This window comes from Meleagris gallopavo, chromosome 2, assembly GCF_905368555.1.
Source record: "Meleagris gallopavo chromosome 2, MGAL_WU_HG_1.1, whole genome shotgun sequence".
In the NCBI taxonomy this organism is placed as follows: Eukaryota; Metazoa; Chordata; class Aves; order Galliformes; family Phasianidae; genus Meleagris; species Meleagris gallopavo.
This window is the reverse complement of record NC_139405.1, coordinates 2,511,413-2,531,977: the sequence shown is the minus strand read 5'-3', so window position 1 is coordinate 2,531,977 and position 20,565 is coordinate 2,511,413. Positions and strand designations below refer to the sequence as shown.

The 20,565-nt window shown below is 44.4% G+C and overlaps 1 protein-coding gene across 10 annotated transcripts in view; it reads right to left on the bottom strand.

Moving 5' to 3' along the window:
• RTN4 (reticulon 4) overlaps window positions 1–15,882 on the bottom strand; it is a 51,391-nt gene extending 35,509 nt beyond the window's left edge. For 4 of the 10 annotated variants that reach the window (XM_085218597.1, XM_085218595.1, XM_085218594.1 and 1 more), the window contains exon 1: window positions 2,332–2,872. In XM_085218597.1, coding sequence (XP_085074723.1) covers window positions 2,332–2,737 — 406 coding nt within the window. In that variant the 5' untranslated portion in view covers window positions 2,738–2,872. Of the gene's footprint in view, window positions 1–2,331; window positions 2,873–6,547; window positions 6,604–15,745 lie in introns of those variants that run through there. The other 6 variants (XM_085218598.1, XM_085218599.1, XM_085218602.1 and 3 more) reach the window with 4 other exon arrangements.
• Between the last annotated feature and the right edge of the window lie 4,683 nt (window positions 15,883–20,565).

Sequence of the window (20,565 nt, the reverse complement as noted above, 5' to 3'; positions counted from 1 at the left end):
GTTTGCTTTTTTCTTTTTCCCCCCTCCCACTGTATGTAAACTTAAGTTATCAAGATTACTTCTTAAATTTTCAAGAACAGTAATTTTTGCTACCCACATAACAGTGAACAGAAGAAAAAAAAAAAAGGTATCCAAGGCAGCATAAGTTTTACTGGAGCTCTTTTTCTTGTTTTCTTCTTCTACAAATATTTATATTCGCTCTTAGGAAGGTAGAGATTTGCCAGCGACCTGCATTACATATAATTATGTCACAACCTCCTGCAAGAATGGTACGGAATACTTCTAAGCATGTAACTGATACTAATTACAAAGCTTTGCTTTTTAAAGCTCCTTCAGATATAAATAATACCTTTTACTGGGCCAAGAAGTTGTCTGCATTTTTCTCCATTGTTTCACTGACAAAAAGCAGCACCAGGACCCACTGCTGCTGGTGATAGAGGAAACCCTGCTATTCTTCACACACTTACCATAGACAATACTCCTTCCAAATAAGACTTCAAAGCTATTCATCTCATATCATCAGTGAATCAAAGCCTTAGATGTTAAATACGAAGAGAATTGAATCTTCCTAAGTTTCCAGATTATGAACCACAGTCTTTCACTTAAACCTTAAGCAGAGCTGACAGAGAATGAAGCCATAACCTTCCAGAAGAGCGGCGGCCATCACAGGCTGTGGCTATCCATTCCACAGGCACCCTGCCACCAGCTGCAGGCATCATTTGATTTTGCCAGTTTCACAGCAAGACTGGGAGTGAACTCATTTGAAGTTAAATCATCTAGATTTGATATCCATCCAGACTGCAGGTGGTTTTTGGTTTTATATTGGGTGGCTATTGCTGAAACAAAGCACTCCCACACTTGGGAGGACCAAAGCACTCATATAAACATGTCCAGACAGTGCTTTTATCAAAATGATGTGCTCACATCTGGATTCAAGTGCTTAAAACATAACCTGTGTTCCAACCCATCGTTAGATGAGTACTGTACCTGTCAAACTCTGCCTCTGGAAAGCAGGCCTGCTAAGGATGCCAGTCCTTGCTTCAGAAACTCTGAACTCATCATCAGTGATAGATCCTGTCTCCCCACAATTAGGTCTTGTAAAATAAGTCTGGCACCACTTCTCAGCTACAGCACCCAGCTCTCATGGGGTTATCTCTCCTCTGCTTCAATAAAGGAGAAACATTTCAGGCATGAACATGCTCCTCGCCTCGTCCTTCTGGGGTCAAGGAGCAAAAACGCTAAAGCAGCCCCAGAAACCACACTTCTATCCCTGTTTTCCAAGGAAGAACATGGAGTTGGACTTGATGAACTTCATGAGTCCATTCCAACTGGCTATTTTATGACTTGATTGAATCATTAAGGTTGGAAATGAGCACCAAGATCACCCAGTCCAACCACAGCACACCGTGCCCACTGCCCACATCCCTCTGTGCCACATCCCCACGGCTCTGGGACACCTCCAGGTGACCCCACCACTCCCTGGGCAGCAGTGGCAGTGCAGAATCACTTCTGGAGAAGGAATCGTTCTTAACAGCCAACCCGAACCTCCCCTGGCACAACGTGAGGCCATCCCCTCTCGTCCTACGGCCGTTCCCTGGGAGCAGAGGCCGACACCGCCTCACACAGCCTCCTTTCAGGTCGTTGCAGAGAGCAGTGATGTCTCCCCTGAGCCTCCTCTTCTCCAGACCCAACAGCCCCGGTTCCCTCAGCCGCTCCCCATCACACTGGTGCTCCAGACCCCTCACAGCCTCGCTGCCCTTCTCTGGACACGCTGCAGGCCCTCGGTGACTTTCTTACACGTTATCACTCCGGTTTAACGTGGACTTGGGGCAGTCGATCTCGAATGCCCATTCGACTCCTGCGGATGCCATCACGCCCGCGAGGCACAACGGCATCTACGACACGAGGCAGCATCACGACACGAGGCCCTCGGTTTGCGAACGTTTATTGTTCCGGAGGCCGCCGCCCGCCCTCCCCCCCCTGCAGAGCGGTCCCTCCCTCCCTCCCCGTGAGTAACGTCAGCGCCCGCCGCGCCGCCGCCGCCCGCCCCGCTCCCCGGCCCCGCTCCCGCCCCGCAGCGCGGCCGTTGCCAGGCGGCGGCGGGTTCGCCCCCGGGCGGCCATGTGCGAGGCGGCCGCCGCCCCTCCCTCCGCCAGCAGCATAAGAAAGAGGGGAGAGGAGAACGACTCGCACGCGAGTGTAAAAAAATTAAAAGTAATAATAATAAAAAAATAAAAAGGGGGGGGCAAGGGGGAGGAAGGCGTTCTCCCGCAAAAGCTGCGGAAGGAGGGCGCGGTGCGGCGGCAGACAAAGGCGCGGAGAGGCACTCACCCGCCGAGCCGGAGGAGGACCCTCTTCTGCGAGGCTCCGGCTGGGGCCGCTCGGAGCCGGGGGACGGCGTGCTGGCGGCGGACGAGGAGGAGGAGGCGGCGGGCTGCGGCGGGCACCGCGCGGGCTGCGGCGGTTCGGGCGCGGGCTCGGGCGCGGCGGGGCGGGGCGGCTCGGCGGGGCTGCCGAGGTCCTGCGGCGGCGAGGGCCGCTCCTGCGGGGCCGCCACGGGCTTCCTCTCCATCACCTCCAGCTGCTCGTCGAAGTCCTCGTCTTCCTCTTCTTCTTCTTCCTCCTCGTCCTCCTCCTTCTCGTCGTCCAGCACGAACTGGTAATTAAACTGGGGCTGCTGCGGCCGCGGGGGCCCGGAGGAGGAGGAGACCAGGGGCGACTGGTCCAGCTCGTCCATGGTGCCTGGAGCGGGCGGAACAATGAGCGCGGCGCCGGGGCTGCGCCTCTGCCGGCTGCGGGGGGAGGGCGCGGGCTGCGCTGCGGGACCGGTTCCACGCCCTGGTGAGTCACGGCCGGGGGAAGGAGGCGGGGCCTGGTGAGCGGCGGCCGCGCGGGCCAATGGGACGCAGCGGGGGCGCAGTTCCGCCAATCGGGCGCGGCCGCCTCATGAATATGCAGCGCGAAGGCGGGGCGGGATGGCGAAGTCGGGTGAAGTTCGGTGCGGGGCGCGGTCCGGGATCCGCGTTTCCCCGATCGGCCGTGGCCAGGCGTGGGGCGCGGCACGCGGCACGGAGCTCGCGGTGGGAAGCGGTCCCTGGGCCGGGCTCCGGCAGCTTTCACACCCGCCGGGCACGATGCGGAGCTCCGCAGTGCGGAGGGGCCGCTCCTTACAGGCGCTGCGGCGGTCCGCGGGCGGAAGCATCCCCCTAGGGAAGGCGGGCGGCGGCGGCGGTCAGCCCCTGCCTTCGAGGAGATGGGGGCAGGGCACGAGATGGTAGTCGAAACAGCGCGCAAAGAGCTTAGCGTGGCTAGGAAGTCATAAAGCCTGCTGGAATCACGGCGTCCATCCGGGGAGGAGACATTTTGGGAGCGCACCAACTTGTTCAGCCCGCGTGACGCTGCAGCAGCTACGCAGACAGGCCCGGCAGTCCCGTTGCTACCCGAACCGGGCGGTTCGGCCGGCCACGGGATGTCTTTGTGCCCCGAGCCCGGCCTGCTGCAGGCTGTGATGCGGGCCTGGGCCGTGAGGCGATGCCTCGCCCCCCGCACTGCCGCCTTCCCCCGCCTCCTCCGAGCACCCGCACCTGGCCCGGCCTCGGTTGTGCTGGAGGAGGCACGAGGACACAGGCATTCCCTTCCTCTTCCAGACACGCCTGGAAGGACCAGAGAAAGTATTTTCACAAAGACAACTGTTATCCTACGGGGATACAAAATCCTACAGCGAGTGAATGAGAACTTAGCTGAAGACCTGTAAAGTCTTTAGACTCTGTTCTCCTCTTCGTTATTTCTTTTCCCTCTAAGATTTTGTATCTTGACAAATGACTCGTATACGTTTTCAAGCCAGTCCTTTTGGCAGTCATATTTGGCTTAGTGGCGCGGTGGTGCTGGGTTTTAGCCCTCTAAGCTGATCTTAGCCCTCTTTTCCAATCTTTTAGTGGCCTTTTCCAACCTTTATGTTCTATGAAGGGCTGTGATTCACCCATAATTCTGTTATTCCCCAGCAGGAGTTTTGCTCTGGTAGAAGTGGTGCGTCCCAGCGTGGAGGACCACAGCCCAGAAGCAGTGCTGCAGCTCCAGTAGCAGCAATTCCTCCTCGCTGTACCAGCAGTTAATGTGCTTTGGGATTTATGACATGATTCCCTTGCCTATAGCTATTTTTAATACTTTGTAGAGTTCTGAGTACAGACACAGCAGTGAAACCAACTTGAACATTTCCAGCCAGAGTCATTTTTGGTAATCTACAAGAAGGAAAATCTATATAGAAATCAGATGATGTTATCAGAATGCTTCAAAGTGAATCCATCATCAGTTAAAGAGAAACGAAAGGGATTTTTATTTAGAGAAAGGAAGTGACTAAAGGTCTTGGAGGGAAACAGGAAGGGAGTTCCAGATACCCCGAGCAAGTCAATTAACAAGGGAGAGGAAAACATAGCTCTGCAGTTTTGGACATACACTGCAAAACACGCTTTGCTTTAGCTCCTAGAAAAATATTTTGTTATTCTTGTATGAAGATTGTCAGCAAGTAGGCGTACTTTGCAGATATTCAGTAAGTTAATTTACAGACTTAGTTTTCATGAGATGATTTCATATAGCAAACTTAGGAAGAAAACCATTCAGTACATTAAAGAGAAGCAGTCTGCTTCTGAATTTGTGCAGTAGCACTGATAATGGTTATACGTACTAGCTGCCTTTTCTCTGTCCACTGTGACCTTCTGCTTGATCTCACATGGAAGATATGATGGCGTATCATAGACTAGGAACATCATTGTGATGGAACAAATCGTAGTGGGTTCAAACAGGAAGAGCATTTAGTCTCAGATAGCAATTAAAAAACGTGGAGTTAGGATTGCAGGGATAGTTGGATTTCCGTCCCTCATGTTAGGCTAAAACACAACCCCCAGACTTCAAGCCTCTGGTCTCTGGAAGGATAAAACTCTGCCTTTGCTTTCAGATTATGCCATTGCCACGGGTTACCTATAGCAGATTTCTCTTGGTCCGAATGCCTGCTGTACTTTTGCTCAAGCCCTGTGGTGAGGTGCTGTAAGAAAATCGCTCCTTAATCTGATAATACAAATGCAGCACATCGAGGAAAAAAAGCGTTAAAACAGCGTTACAGAGAGATTACCATCCTTTAACGGTAACTGAGACAGGTTTGCTTTATAGAATCTTCTCCAGGACCTGCCTCTCAGCTTTGTCCTCTGCAACAATTAACATTTTCTTGCCAGTCACTTTTTAAATCTTTTATATTCTTTTGTGTTCCAGGCACTTCCTGTTCTGGATTTGTTTCTAACGTCCCATAAGAGTTTGTGTGGACTGACTTCAGCTGAGCCAATTTTTCCATTTTTTTCCCCTCCAATATAATATTGAAAAATCAAACCAACGTGTTTTTACAGTAAGCATCCCAAGAACCACGCTGATACGCAGATCTGTCACAAAACAGTGTTTAAAACTTCCTTCAGCCAGCCATAGGGTTGCTGCGCCACAGCATCTGCAGGGATGGGGCTGGTTTAAGGACAGCTCCAAATTACACCAGCTGTCATGAGGGCAAATTACCATCAGCTGCAGCTTGAAATTTCCCACATCCAGCCAATTTCTTCCTAGGCTGCAATTTGGTTAAGCTTCCATTCAAGCACCTGAAGCAGATGCATAACGACACAAATAACTTTGTAACAGAGAACAGGTATATACTTGCTCATTAAAACACACAAGAATATGAACTGAACCAAATCAGCGATAACACACAATGTGCTCTAGCAAATGAGGCTGCAATCTGAAGAATTCACCTCGCTAAAACTGCACAGGAATTCGGTTCTAATTGGATTTTGGTCTGACCCCTCTTCCCCTTGGAAACAAACCAAAGATGACACACATTTAAAATGCTAGTTTTATATCTCACTGATGTTGTGGGGCCCTAAGCAGTGGGATCTTTCCATACCCAAAGAAGGCATAGTTTATATAGAAGAAAGACAGACAAGACTTGTGTACAAAAACCTCAAAACCGTTGCACTTCCAAATGCCTGGGTAAGCTGCCATCTAAATACTGACCTCGGGTAAGGCTTCTTAACCTGTCTGACTAACAGGTTCCCAACAAGCAGGTAGTGTGGATTTAAAATAAATATCTCCTTTGAAGTCCTACCCTCTCTGTCCAGTTGGAGGATGCTTCAAGGGAACGTGCCGCAATGAATGAAAAAAGTCCTTAAATGAAAATAAGGACTAAAAACATTTCATTGTTATAATGAAGCAGTACATTAGAAAGAAAATGGAATCAACAGAAATATATCTTCACGTGTTATTAATAGAGTATTAGAAAAACAAATCCAAGGAAATGTGGTGGAATGGTGTACACTGAATGATTCTAGTACCACTTTCAACATTCACCGGGTCTCTGCAGAAAGTTTCAACATACAAAAATGTGAAGTTTTCTGAGACTGATTCTAAGGAGTCAGAATGATCAAATGATACAAAATGCAAATAATTCCTCACTTTAGTGTTAATATTGCTACTCGTCAGTCCTTCACATTTATAAGAAGTAAAATAATTCACTTACCATTTTAGCCACAACAGTTTACACTCCTGAGGAACACGAGGGCCACCTCGTTGGACCTGGGCACAAATATTCATTGACTATTAATGCAGATCAAGGTAGTATTGTAATTGCTTTTTAAAATGCATGATCCCCCCTCCTACTTTCCATCTAAACTTGAATGCTTAGAATCAACATCAAGTTTAGATCTCAGCATCACTCATTAGATTTGTACTCATGCACATGTCTACATTCAAGTGTTTCAGCCAAGGGTGGTTTCATACCAAGGGTGTTTTGTTTTGTTTTTTTTCTCAGGGTTTTAATATGACTTTGTTCTCTGTAAAACATCCCACATATTGTAATTAAAGTAATGAACCAGCAATGTTTGTTCCCTGTATGCCTGGGGATGCAGTGGGAGAAAGAAGGTCATTGATGTCCAGTACGTTTCCGGTCTTTTGGATTGACATATTGTGATGTCCAATTCCCAGGGAATGAGAAAAGGAGAACGTGCTCACTACATAATGAATTAGAGCACAGACAGAATGCTTTTACAGCTACAAGTGTAGTTTTAGAGCAGATTGGTGGCATTGCTAGCTTAACTGCAAGGTACAAGCATGGAAAGCTTGCACTGGAAGCAACAGTAGTGATATCAAGTGCCTCATGTTTGAAAGGTCCCAACATGCTATCTTCTCACGCTTTGCTCAGTCACTGGTGCATTGTAACTGCTTGTATCAGACTGGAATCTTCACACCAGTTGCAGTGGTGCTTTGGGGTCTCCGTGCACTTTTGACTTCCAAAGACAGCACAGCACCTTTGGAAGACAACAGCGACACTGCGACTGCCGCATTTTGTCTCAGCAGTGTTTAGGGAGCTCTTCCTTTTATCTGGGTCAGATAAAGATAGGACAGCTAAAAAAATTTCAAGACGGCTACCCTGCTTTCTCAGAACCACACTGAGCTGGTTGTATCCCGGAGCCCTCCATCTCCCTCACCTTTTCACACACAAAACAAAAAGCCCACCACCACACCTCAAGCTTTTTGGACGATTTCAGTTGACTTTGGCAGTGGTGGAAGACTCGAGGATATTAAAGTCCTGATAGTTTTGTGAAAAAGAGCAGCTGGGTAAGTCACAGAGCCAGACAAGCTCTTCTGTGGAAAGCAAGGTAGGGAGAAGGTGGTTGTTGCCTGTCCTGTTTGACAGCCATCAGCTAGAATGAAGCTTTTATGAGCACGTTTCTCTTCTACCCAGATGGCAAAACCAAAAAGGAGGATAAGAGGCATGTAGAGTAACTGCAAACAGCAGTGTGCACTGTTAGACCTGAAGTGATAAAAGCCTGAATTTGCTAGTTTTACTGGTTTTAGAACTAGTTTCTGACTGTTATAGGCAGGGATTTATTCTAAGTGAGCCACACCAGAGGATCTGTGGTTAAGACTACCTAGCTGCAGCCACTGCTTTGGCAAGGGCAGAGAAAAATGGAAGGCAAATCTTGCAGACTGATTTAGTTCTGATATACACCATGAGAAGGGGTAAATGCAAAGGAAAAGATCTGCAAAGGAAAACTTTACTGCAGAAAGAAAATCAAGACTCATCAAGTTTTCTAGGGCAGGATGCCATGCAGACGTCACTTACTCTGAGCTGCTCGTTTAGTCCTCTCGTTGTGACTTACAAAACATGTAATGTATTTCAGTAAAAGCTCACTACTTGAATACCATATAACATCTATTCAAGGAATAATCCTTCAGTACAGGCTGTTAGCAAATAACTGCTTTTATGCAATCAGATGGAGTCAAGCTGCTAAACATTTTTAATATATGAGACTGAAAATGATTGTAACCTGACCATATCCGGGGCATAAATACCTGGATGTATTGGGAAAAATACGTTTGACTTCAGAGTCAAAGATTTGCTTCTCATCCAAATCTTACCCACTTGAAGCTTTAGTAAATGAAATCAGAATTTAGAACTAGCAGTCTTAAAGATTTATCCAGCTAAATCAGTTGGATGGAGTCCCAGTCAGTTTTGCATCGTGCCACAGAAACACTCAACAGGTCTCTCTGATGGAGCACAGTCTTTCTGAAGCTAATGTAGATAAACTAAGATGGAAGGTTTGTCTGCCCTCAGAAACTTATTTCCTTCCCTGTTTCTCTTTGCTTACAACTTTGATTCTTCACAAGAGTAATGACGTACTTTATTTTTTTTATTTTTATTTTTTCCAGAATGTCACCTGGCAAATCAGTTTCCAAAGACTGCTGCTAAACGAATAAAATCGTGTCATGCTTCAGCTGTGTAGTATGCTGTAAAACCAACCTCACTGAGTGATGGCAAACAGCTTTTTGATGTTACTCTGCTAGTAATTTCTTTTGCCTAGACTACAATCTCGGGAAAGAATAAGTTAATAAGACATGCATATTGTATTTCTTACAGCGTAAAAATGTTTTCTAAGCATCCTGGTTAGAACATTAAATGAAAACAGGCCCGCCAATTGCCATTTCAAATAAATCCTTTCCCTGAAAAGATAGCCTGCTTGTTCCTATTTGTTAAACCTAAGAATTCATCTGTTCTGCTAAATTCTGTGTAATATCAGATGATAAATAAGCAATTTCCTCCTATTTTGGCACACTTGTGTAGCTGATAGGATGGCAAGATATCCCTCATGAAGTCTTTTTCAGCACCCAATGAAAGTGCAAACCTCACCTTTTACTCCTAAGAGAAATCCTCAAACTCAGCCCACTTTTAGCCACTTTCCCCCAAAGATTATTGCTGGTGTCACACTGCTTCTCACCCGGCTCAGTTTAGCCCTTCTTATAGCTTGAAGTTCAGACAGATCTTCAACAGTTGTACTGAACTCTGGATCTGAAGCAACATATTTTTCTTCCAGAACACAGCAAAAGGAAAGGATGTAAGACACATAGATGTATCTGCAGTTTATATTTCTGACATGTAACACTTCCATCAAAACGTCCATCCTGGCTTTTCTGCAAAGATGGTTTCTGCCTCTGCAGATTCAGCCTCTCTGCCACGATCTAAGGCACTTTTTATATGAAAATCCATTTCTATGGCCACCCCAGGATGCTGAACCTGTAAAAGTAATTTATGCATCCTACTGTGTGATAAAAAGTAAGACAGCTGGGAGGAGACAAAAAGGGATGCTGAAATGGACGGGACCTCCAGCTGCTGCTGCACAGAATAGGGAGATCAGCCCTCACACTGGCACTGCCTAAAACTATCCACTTTAGTTTCCTCAGACCAAAACAGCCCAGGACTGGATAGTTCTTACTTCTTCTTATAGCATACATCCAACTGCAACCAAATAAAAATGACAGTATTATTCCTAAAAGTAGGACAGGATATATCGTCTCCCAGAGTTTTCAGAAGTAGAAGTGCTATTTGAACTGCTTTTTAATAACATCAGGTGCCCCCATATAAGTACATAATATAATATCTTCATTACATTCTAGATCACTTTATGGCAACTGAAAGACATCCCTACAAATACGTAATTTTTAAACAAACTACGTTAAGGATTTTGTCTACCTCTCTGCTTGGAATTTTCAGTTCAGATCGTCAGTATTCCTTCTCTGTAATGATTTATGCACTTGTAATTGTGTGTGAGATATATATTTATAAACGCATATGCAAATGTGAACCAGCTAAGCTAAGTATTCTGTCTTGAACCTGATGGGCTGTTTGATTTTGTTTAAGAAGGCTCATGTTTGCTGTTACAGAATGCCTAGGCATCCCTGTCAAGAAGCAAGGCTCACTGGGTTATGCAATGTCCTGGCACGTTAAGAAGTCATTACCTCCTCCTACACACAGTTCACAAGACACAATGCAACAGGTGGATGAAAGACATGTTATGTGGGGGTGTTTTGGAAAAATGAGGCAACAACAAACCAAAGAGGACAGTGGAAAAGCAGCAGTCATTTCGCCACCTGCTTTTACTGGTGAGTTGATTTTTCTGGCAGATGTTTGGGATTTGCTTGGATTTGCAAACCACATCTACAAGCAAGCAAGCAAAAAACATATATACATGCATTGAGATTAAAAAAAAAAAAAGGGTAAGCAATTGAACTTCAGCAAGCAATGAGTAGTATCCCATAATGGCACATTCGGGTAGATCATAACATGTAGCATATATAGGCTTCCTATATTACATTATAGCTGGTTGCACACAATTCTGTGAAATCCCTTCTGCTGTAAGCATCTAAGACAAGGGCTATATGAACTCGTGTTTACAGAGCACAACAGAGAAATCCACAATCCCAGTCAGGCCCTGTATGATACATAGACACTATAAATACCTCCTGCCAGGTTGGGCTTATTTTTTTCTTTTAAAATCAGCTTTCTCACAACTCCACAGATAGGCCAAACATGTCAGCCGAAAGCACGGCTGAAGAGGTGCTGGGAACCCACACAGTTTGGAGTTCAGAAGAAACGCTGTGCTCAGAACTCGCAGAACCATTTCATTTCCACGTATCCAGCTCCACGTCGGGCTGCATGTCTGCACATGGCTAATTGGTTTTAAAATCCTGAGTACTGGCACCAAACAGACGTGCGGAATACGTTTATGCCGTGTGCGTTGCCATATCACCTGGGGCAACATCACATGGGATTTGACACTGTGGGCGGGTTTGGGGTTTGGCAATCCTTGGATGAGAAACCCACAAGATGCTGCAAGAGATAAATGTGGGTATTTGTGCTCTCAGTGCTGCTACACAGAAACTCTGACGCCACCATAAGCCATGTAGCACTCTTCCAAAAATAATGGCCATCTCATCCAGTGAGCACGAAGAACGGCTGGCTGTTCCTGTCCCTGTGCCCCAGTGAGGTCATTTCTAATGCCAGAGCTCAGCATCTGGGGGCTCGTCAATGACAGCTTGGTGAGGAAGAGTGTGAAATGATGGGTAGGGAAGGTGGGAGTTTATGTACAGAAACTGTGAGTTCCCTGTGCCTTGCTGCCTGGAGGGAGGACAGGCTGAGCAGTGCCAGTCAGCATCAGCTGGAGGAAAAAAGAAGGCAGAACAAAACAGAATCTGTGTCCTGAGGTCTCTGAAAGAGCGACATGAGAGGATGAGGAGACAAAGGCTGGAAGGAATCACAGCCACAATATGCAGAGATTGTTTAAAAAAAAAAAAAAAAAGATAGCAAAAAAAGGGCAAGAAACCCCCTTTTCTATTACAACAGCTGAGGCAGAAAAACAGTGAAAAATCTAACTGCAGGTTACCTTACCACATTGAATTTATTTATGGTTTGACTCAGTTCTGTTATTGTATATGTACATTTAAGTCCAAGTTGTCCCCAGTTCTTTTTTCTCATTCAGAACGTATTCCTAAAGACCAGCTTGTCCCTCAGATATGTACCTCACTACAATATGATGCAGTTGTTTATGGTTTCTGAAGGCAGGAGGACTAAAAGATCAAGTCTGATACAATGTGAATCCAGTGGCAGTAGTTACAGTGGCATGAGGACTGTCTTTAAAGCCTGACCTTCCATTCTGCTCATTCTAATTATATAATGCTGTTAAAATCAGAAGGCATTACACTGTTAAACAATATTCTGAAATGCATTTGTTTAGTGAATAGCCAGTCTGAATCTCTGCTTTTTTGGCACTCACAGGTTGAGTTCCTTGTAGACTGAGAACAAACTAAAAAACGCCCCAACAAATATAATCTGAAAATACATTTGGATGTATTATAATGATAAACAAAACCTTCATCACAAAGTTAATGTAATGGAAGCATTTTAGAAAGATTCCACTTAAAACGTAGAAAGCACAACAGAGCTGGGGGGAAAAAAAAAAATCAAAAGGTATTTAAACTAGGAAACAAGAGATTCAGGAGATGCAGCTATTTAATTCAAGCAATAAGATCTTCAGATGAAGGAAGTACTTCAGTACAGCCACTCCAGACCCAGAGGCTGGCGTGATGAAGTGAGCTAACCTGACAAGAGTGTGGGAATGTGAGCAGCAGGAGGAGAAAGGGCTCTTGAAGAAGAAACTGGTTTCATCCCAACAAATTTACCAATGCTAATATAATCCTCAGTGCTAACAAGGGTTTGAAGTATAATGAGGATAGAGCTGGAGCCCTGCTGCATCAGTCTGAGACTGGGAACGTCAGTTGAAGCAGCCCTGCAGAAATCTGCTCCCTCACACTTCTCCAAAGGGAGCGTCTCTTCAACACAGCTCTGCAGTGGAAGGAGCACAACCTCATCCTGAGACCACCACAGCACTTAGTGGCAGAATTACAAGTTAGGGACATCTGCAGACTGCCCTGTTTTTGAAAGATAACCCTGGAAATGTGTGAAGTCATGGACATGTGTATTTGCTTCGAGAAAAAGTGAAGCAATCCTTAATTTTTACCAACCTGGATAAAAATCAGCTCCTGGCTAAGAAGTGTTATGTATTTAAGAGAACTGTCATTAAAATCAGCCTTCCATGCAGAGTCACTGGATGAGCTCCTCAGCTCGCATGGAGCCGGGCTGCTTCTCTCACATCAGTGCACTGCTGGGAGTTCATGGCAGCTGAGAATCCAGCCTGCAGCTCTTGGGCTTAAGTAGTTCAAAATTAACCAGGGGATACACGGGCTCCACGAAAAGCATAGCATCAGAAGATATCTCAGTGCATTATAATAGCAGTCCCAGCATAAGCCTGATAGCAAATTCACAATACATCATCAGAACATGGATGTGCATTGTATTCCCAATGTTTAGCCTGAGAAGTCAAAAGACCACCAACTCTTCACACGCCCATGCACCACAAGCTCAAACACACTTCTCAATGCCCTACAACAACCTTTCAGCCCACAGCAAAGACCACCAGCTAGATTTTTTATTTTTGAAATGGCTGACAATAGTTCTCTTCACAAATAAACTGTAGAAACACTCTACCTCCAAAATTAGCTGCACTGTTTTCTATTATTGTCTCTAATGCTCTACAGAAATCTTACTCTTTGTATTTGAAAAAGCAAAAGCAAACTGGGAATACTGCTATTGTTCAGACTTGAAAACATATTCCCGCTACTTTAGTAATCCAGTTGATATTTGTTTTGGTATGCAACACTGACACCAAAGAAATCAAGAGATGGATTTAGTAGGACCATGCTGTGATCTCAAGGCTGACAAAGAACAAGCGATAAAAGGGCTCTGAAAAGTCTAAAAATGCATGAAAACAAACTTTAAAGCAATAGTGACTTAAAATTTATTTAGTTATTTTAAGAACTGCCTGCTAGTTTTAGAGTAATGTGATTTGTCTGATGTCTGGCTTTGCTATTAACTTGCCTAAGTGAGTGTTGACAGTCTCTGTATTTTTCAGAAACTGATGAAATGGGTTGTACCCATAGAACAAACTCTAATTGCATCCATTCTCTGGTATCTGCAGATTTCATCTGATTTTTGTACTGGTTTCTCAGCTGAAGATTCTCCTGAATAAAGTCCACATATTTCTAAGAACAGGCAGTTCGGATATTTCTATTCTAGTTATCAGCCATGCCACTAGAACCGAAATAGCATCAATTAAAATTGTCATTGACCTCTTACAGAGCACTGATAGAAGTGCCATTCTCCCCGTGTCCCAGCTGCTTTTTATACAACGGGGTATTTGATTTCCTCTGAACGTTTGATAGAAAGATGAAACTGTCCGATGTCTCCAATTAAAAACAGTTTGTGTTCTACAATGGCTTTAACCACTTCATTAAATCGTCCGTTATGGGTTTTCTCACAGTTTTACCTTTAATTCCTCTTATAATACTACGTATTGTCATCTTCCCTTCAATCTGTACACTTTTCACTTACGGATCTAATAAAATCATCAGGAAGCTCAATTTTCTTTCATTTGTTAATATCACAAAGATGTAATTAAAAATCATCACCACTATTCCGTCTGCCACTTCTGTGCACTGTCAGTGCACTCGAGTCGTCTGTCTGCAGCGTTAAGAAGTCTGCAGGTGTACGTAATCTGATCAGAGAAAATTAGAGACAATTTAAACTCTGCATCGACTGTAAAAAGTCTCATATGCTCCTTCTCAGCCCTAGGAATCTAGTCGCAGTCCAGCCCACGATGTGGCTTCATGGGACTGAAGTGTTTCCCCACTCTTTTTGGGAATATTGCCAATGCACTTCCTTGCCTCATTCGGATGTGACTGTCCTTCACATCCACGTTTTGTTCCATTTAGATCAGAGTAATGCTAGACCCTTTCTGCTGATGTGTATGCATGCAGAATTAATAGACTTCATCTACCACAAAAAGACGCTGGCAGGAGTTTTGTTGGCAGCAGGCAGAGTAAGCACATAACTCCCTCAGTGGCTTAGTTGCCCTGGTTGCCAACCACATTCAATATTGGCCTCAAGGTGCTTCCTCTTGACCTTTAAAGCCTTGTGGAATCTCAGCCCGAGCGCCTTCTCCAATACAGCAATTCCCTCACCTTCCCAAGTGCCAGCCAGGCTTGTCTGAGTCCCTGTTGTCTCACCAGCAGGTATCCAAATGTGCTCAGCTAACTAGCAGCTTGATTGCATTGAGCAATTTTAAACAAATTACATTCAGCTTTTGTAAGAGGTCTAGATTGCAATAAAGATGTGTCAGTTACCTGAATGTCCCTCCCACCCTCTGGTCCCTTTGGCCTTTGGGACCCTTACCTCAGTATAGTAACAAAGAATAACAAGGGAGAGAGTTTGCACCTGTAGTCCTAAATGCATCTGCGACACAGCTGTATGCACATAGGTAGCCACAATACTGTTTTGGAATACTATTTGAAATAAGAAGCTCAGGCTAACCAAAAAGATTGTTCAAACAACAAATATATTCACTAAAATGAGAGTTCTTTTCTCTTTGGTTTAGCTTGCACAGTGCTCCACAAAAATGGTTTTTATAGATAAAAATAATAAAAAAAAAAAATTAAGCTTTTTATCCAGCCCATCCTTCAGCTTCCCAGCAAAAGTTGGGCTCCTCCACACAAGCTTTGTTTCCTGAGAAACACAGAGTTGTGCTTGAATAGAGGGCACAGCTTGTGTTTTTAAAATCCTGCTTATACTTTACAAAGCACTGATAAGGGCCTACGTTACAGAAAGCTTATTTCAGAGCATTAAAAGACAGCAGAAAATGAGAAAGCTGATGCTGGTCTCATCTTACTGGGAAGTCTGGCTCAACTGCAGCCCTCCCTCAGTGAAGGACTGTGCTGTAAGTTAACAAACTTGTCGGTATAAGAAAACAAAGTTATTCTGCCTCTTTACCTTTCCAGGCTCATGTTCCTTGTGGTCTGTTTCCCAATCCTGCTCCACGTGGCAGAGATTTGTGCGGCAGTCGGACGGCAACACAAGTGAGTGCCATCAAAACCACAAGCGGTGCCTTTGCTGAAATTGCCGCTACGGGTCTGCTGTAATTCCTACAACCAAGCAGTCATCTGCATCACAGTGAAAAAGGTACCGTCCAGTTGGTGCTTGTCAGAGGGTCTGTAGGAGTTCTCACAACAGAGAATCAACAGTGCTTTTATTTTAGCAACAAGAGCTGTTCAAGTGATGGTATTTAAGGAATGAGGTCACATATTCAAGCTGTTTAGATGTAACAGCGTTCAGAGATGTCAGTCAGGCTCCAGGCAGATAAAAAGTGCATCCTCTTATCACCCAGGCATTTCTAGTGCTGGTGTACTTCTCACATTTAATAAAGCACAGCATGGAAAATGAACTCTGTCCTGGCACAGATGGATGCTTCTGAAGCCATTCACAATATATAGCACTGCTGGAAAATATGAATTAAAAGACTTTGTGCACTTCGTGATCCGAGGGAAAAATCAATGTTCATACCTGGATTGGTAGTTTTTCTCTGTGTTAGATCAGGATTCAGTAGGACGGATTTTGTAGCAGGAAATCCTAGGCAACAATTTCAATTACTGCATTGGTAAAACTTACTCAGTAGTGTAAAGCACTAATCTGAATTTATAACTTCATCCAGGTACATTTAATTAACATGGAAGATTTGGCCCAAGGTTTTTGGCCAGTGGCAGAAAATGTCTGATGTTCTCGTGCATCTACAGAAAGATCAGAGGTTCCTCTTAAATTTTTATGGAACGTTTTATTCCGAATAAATTTCCTTTGACTGCTTCAATGCCAACCAGCTTTACCCATACACGTGAACAACTTTTACTCAATGAAATATACATGCCTGTGTTGCTTAACAACAATATTTATATGCATAAGGAATTGCCTCCAGAGAGATGACCTGAATTAACCCTGAGAACATGCTTCCACTCTAGCTCCCATTATTTTTGGGCATCCCTGAGGGACAGTAACACTAGCCCTAGTATGAGACCAGAAACCCAGGAAGAATTAAGTACAATTGAAAGACATCACAACTTCATACAGTTCCATGTGTTCTCCTACTTAACATTTCTTACATTCAAGAAAAATATAAAGTAAGATGGATAGGAAAAAATACTCAATAGGGACTGGATTCACAGCAGTCATGCGTGATACATGGTAAAATCCTTCATTTCCCACTAAACCTGGGAGTTATTACATTAAAATCTAACCAAGTAAAACTAACTCACCTACTTCTAACCTGGGCAGCACCACCTGAACTGTGCGATACTCAGTATTAATGCTTGCAGATGACACCAAGCTTGAGTGGTGCAGCTGACATGCTAGAAGGGCAGCCATCCAGAGGGACCTGGACAGGCTGGAGAGGTGGGCCCATGCCAACCTCGTGAAGGTCAACAAGGCCAAGTGCAAGGTCCTGCATCTGGCTCAGAGCAATACCAAGAACACAAATACAGGCTGGACAGAGAATGGCTTGAGAGCAGCCCTGAGGAGAAGGATTTGGGAGTGTTGGTTGATGAAAGAGTCAACATGAGCTGGCAGCATGAGTTTGCAGCCCAGAAGGCCAACTGCATCCTGGGTTGCATCAAGAGAAGCGTGACCAGCAGGTCGAGGGAGATGATTCTGCCCCTCTGCTCTGCTCTCCTGAGACCCCACCTGGAGTACTGCGCCCAGCTCTGGAGCCCCCAGCACAAGAAGGATGTGGAGTTGTTGGAGCAGGTCCAGAGGAGGGCAATGAAGATGATCAGAGGGCTGGAACACCTCTCCTATGAGGACAGGCTGAGAGAGCTGGGGCTCTTCAGCCTGTAGAAGGCTCCAGGGGGACCTTATAGCAGCCTGCTCGTACCTGAAGGGCCTATAGGAAGGCTGGGGAGGGACTTTTTGTAAGGGCAGGTAGCAACAGGACAAGGTGAAATGGCTTTAAACTGTCAGAGAGTAGATTTAGACTAGATGTTAGATGTTAGAAAGAAATTCTTTACTATGAGAGTAGTGAGGCACTGAACAGGCTGTCCAGTGAGGCTGCGGATGCTCCCTCCCTGGAAGCATTCAAGGCCAGGCTGGATGGTGCTGTGAGCAACCTGGTCTAGAGAGAGGTGTCCCTGCCTACAGTAGGGGGGCTGGAACTAGATAAGGTCCCTTCCAACTAAAACCATTCTATGATTTTATGATTTATCACTATACAGAAAGAAGAAACGTGGAATATCTGCCTGCAGAAATGCTTGGTGAAAGCACTGCCGTAGACAGTGAATGTACTGAACAAACAGAATGTCACCTGAGACATCAAGTAGAGCCAACTATTTTCTGCTAGAAATAAATACTTTCACTGACATGACTAAAATTATTTGTGTTTGTTTCTGCACTTTATCAGTTATTCTTTTTTTTCTTTCTGCCCAACAACAGCAGACATAGATAGTTTTTGTTCTTTCCTCATTACAAAATAAAATTAAAGCCTGTCTGAAAAAGACTGACTTTTCTTTTGGGAGCTGTCATGTTGCTGCAATGGCACAGTTTGTTTTCCCCTTTGTTTAGTCAGTGTATGGTAGCTGTTTACCTGAACCTGCCCAAAACAACTATTACAACTTAGGCTAAACACAGAAAGCAATTTGTACCTCATCTCCCTGACAGAAGTACAAATTCTTTATCTTCACTGAAAAAGAGGAAAACGTGTTGCTAGCTACTGAAGATACCTTGCCAAAAGACAAACCTGTCTCCCCAGGCACTGAGTCCAGGCCAGCTCCCCACTCCGAAGGCACTCACTGGCTAGTTCCCTTTCTTTGGAACTCTCCCAGTGGTGGAAACTGACGCAAGGATGTACAAGGAGCATTGCATTAGCATTGGGTGTACGCAATAATTCCACAGGAAGGCAAACAAGTAGTGAGGCAGTTCTTCAGTTAAATAGTAAACCAGAGCTGTTTTGTTTGGTTGGTTTACATTTTATAAGCTGTTGATATATGACAGGTTACAGGTGATGAATGCTTAGTTTCTGTCGCTCATCCAAGCCAATGGTTTAATCTTGCAGAACTGCATCAGTGCAGGGGCTGCGTTTTTCAAGCTCAAACTGGACCACCTTACTAACAGCATCAAGGATTGCAAGGACCAAGGATTAATTAGGATTCTCATGAACGTCTTTCAAAGTTTTTGACCAAAACCTTCCTCTCTGTACAATCCAGTAACATCTGAGCAATCCAAGCAAATCAAACCTATCCAAAGCATTCCATTAAGCAATTTTCAGCGTAGGCCATATACTGCCATTATAATCAATTGGTAGGGTGCTAAGAGCATTTCACCACTTCATTATTTCATGTTACCAAGTTGCTGAGTGATTCATGTTATCTGAATGTCTCATTTCGTGGCTTAACAAAAGCTATCACAGCCACATTATGTATCTGATTCAGAAAACCTGTCACTGCTTACAGATGGAGCTCAAATAGAATAATTGAGTCTATTTCAGTTATTTAACAAACAAAGTAGCAATTACATTATGAAATAAACGGAGGAAATGTTTCTAATTTTCTGTTACTTGAAGGTACATTACAATTATACTAGAGGTGAGAATAAAGCTGCAGACCTCAATTATATTAATTGACGTTTGCTAATTTAGGCCAACTGAACATAACTCCTGTCAGGATTCTTCTAGGTTATGTGCTTGTGCATGTAATCTGCTTGTTCACTGTGACGAGGCAGAACTATTAATCATATGCAAACAGAACAAAGTTCAAAACATTGAGCTTGTAATCACTGCCTTTCTCTGCTGTTATGGGCTGGACTTCACACATCAGCTTTAGAAATACAGCCCAATTGGAATGTGCTGTCATCTTTCAGTGAGCTCTAGCACATACTGCCTCCCAAACCATTCCTCTCTTTGACAGGCTGTGCAGAGCCATCTCTGGCTCGAGCCTTTGCCAGCAGGTCTCTGAAAGCAGCATCAGGGAACTGATTTAGCAGTCACACAATAATGCTGAGTAACGCTGATCCTCACAGGGAATAATTCCTGCTGCTGTCACTTCTGAGTCATTATATTTTTTTGAGGATGGAGCCTTGTTTGCTAGCTCAAACTTTCCTTGATGCACGAATGCTGACTCCAAAGCACCATAACTCCATAACTTCTTACAATAAAAGAAGCTGTCCAAAGAAGTTCCTTTGTGGAAGGATCAATAGTCAATCCCCAGCCATGACTTTAAAAAATACTTCTGGATTCATTTGCCTTTTTTTTTAATATACCTCCAAATGCTCAAATCCTCAAAAGGAAGCCTTTCTCAAAGCAACTACAGCCCTCTCTGTCTTCTTTCCCTTAGATACTCCTCTTTTCCCCTAGACCCATTTCCACCTGGATGTGGTTGTTTCCTTTAAACACTGAGTCTTGACATAGTTTTTAATTTTAAAAATCCTCTTTCAAATATTTAAAGGTGAAACAGTGAGAAAATGCATTGCTAGAGAGTAAAGAGGACACAAAGCTTTGGGGTTACAGCAAGACAGCCTTAAGCTCCAGACACCATCATCTCCTTAGAGCATCCTTCTGCTGAGTTCAACAGACACTGCATCTTCAGAGCCTGGCTTGGCCGTGTTACAGACATGCACAAGGCATGACTCTAGACCACAACACACTGTTCTGTTCCTTCTGGCTTACTTTTGGAGTAGTCAATAGCAGGATTTATTTTGTATCTACTACTTGTTTTCTTTCATAAACACAAAGGTAACCTCCGTATGTTACCAAGTTAAACCAAATCAATGTACTGTTT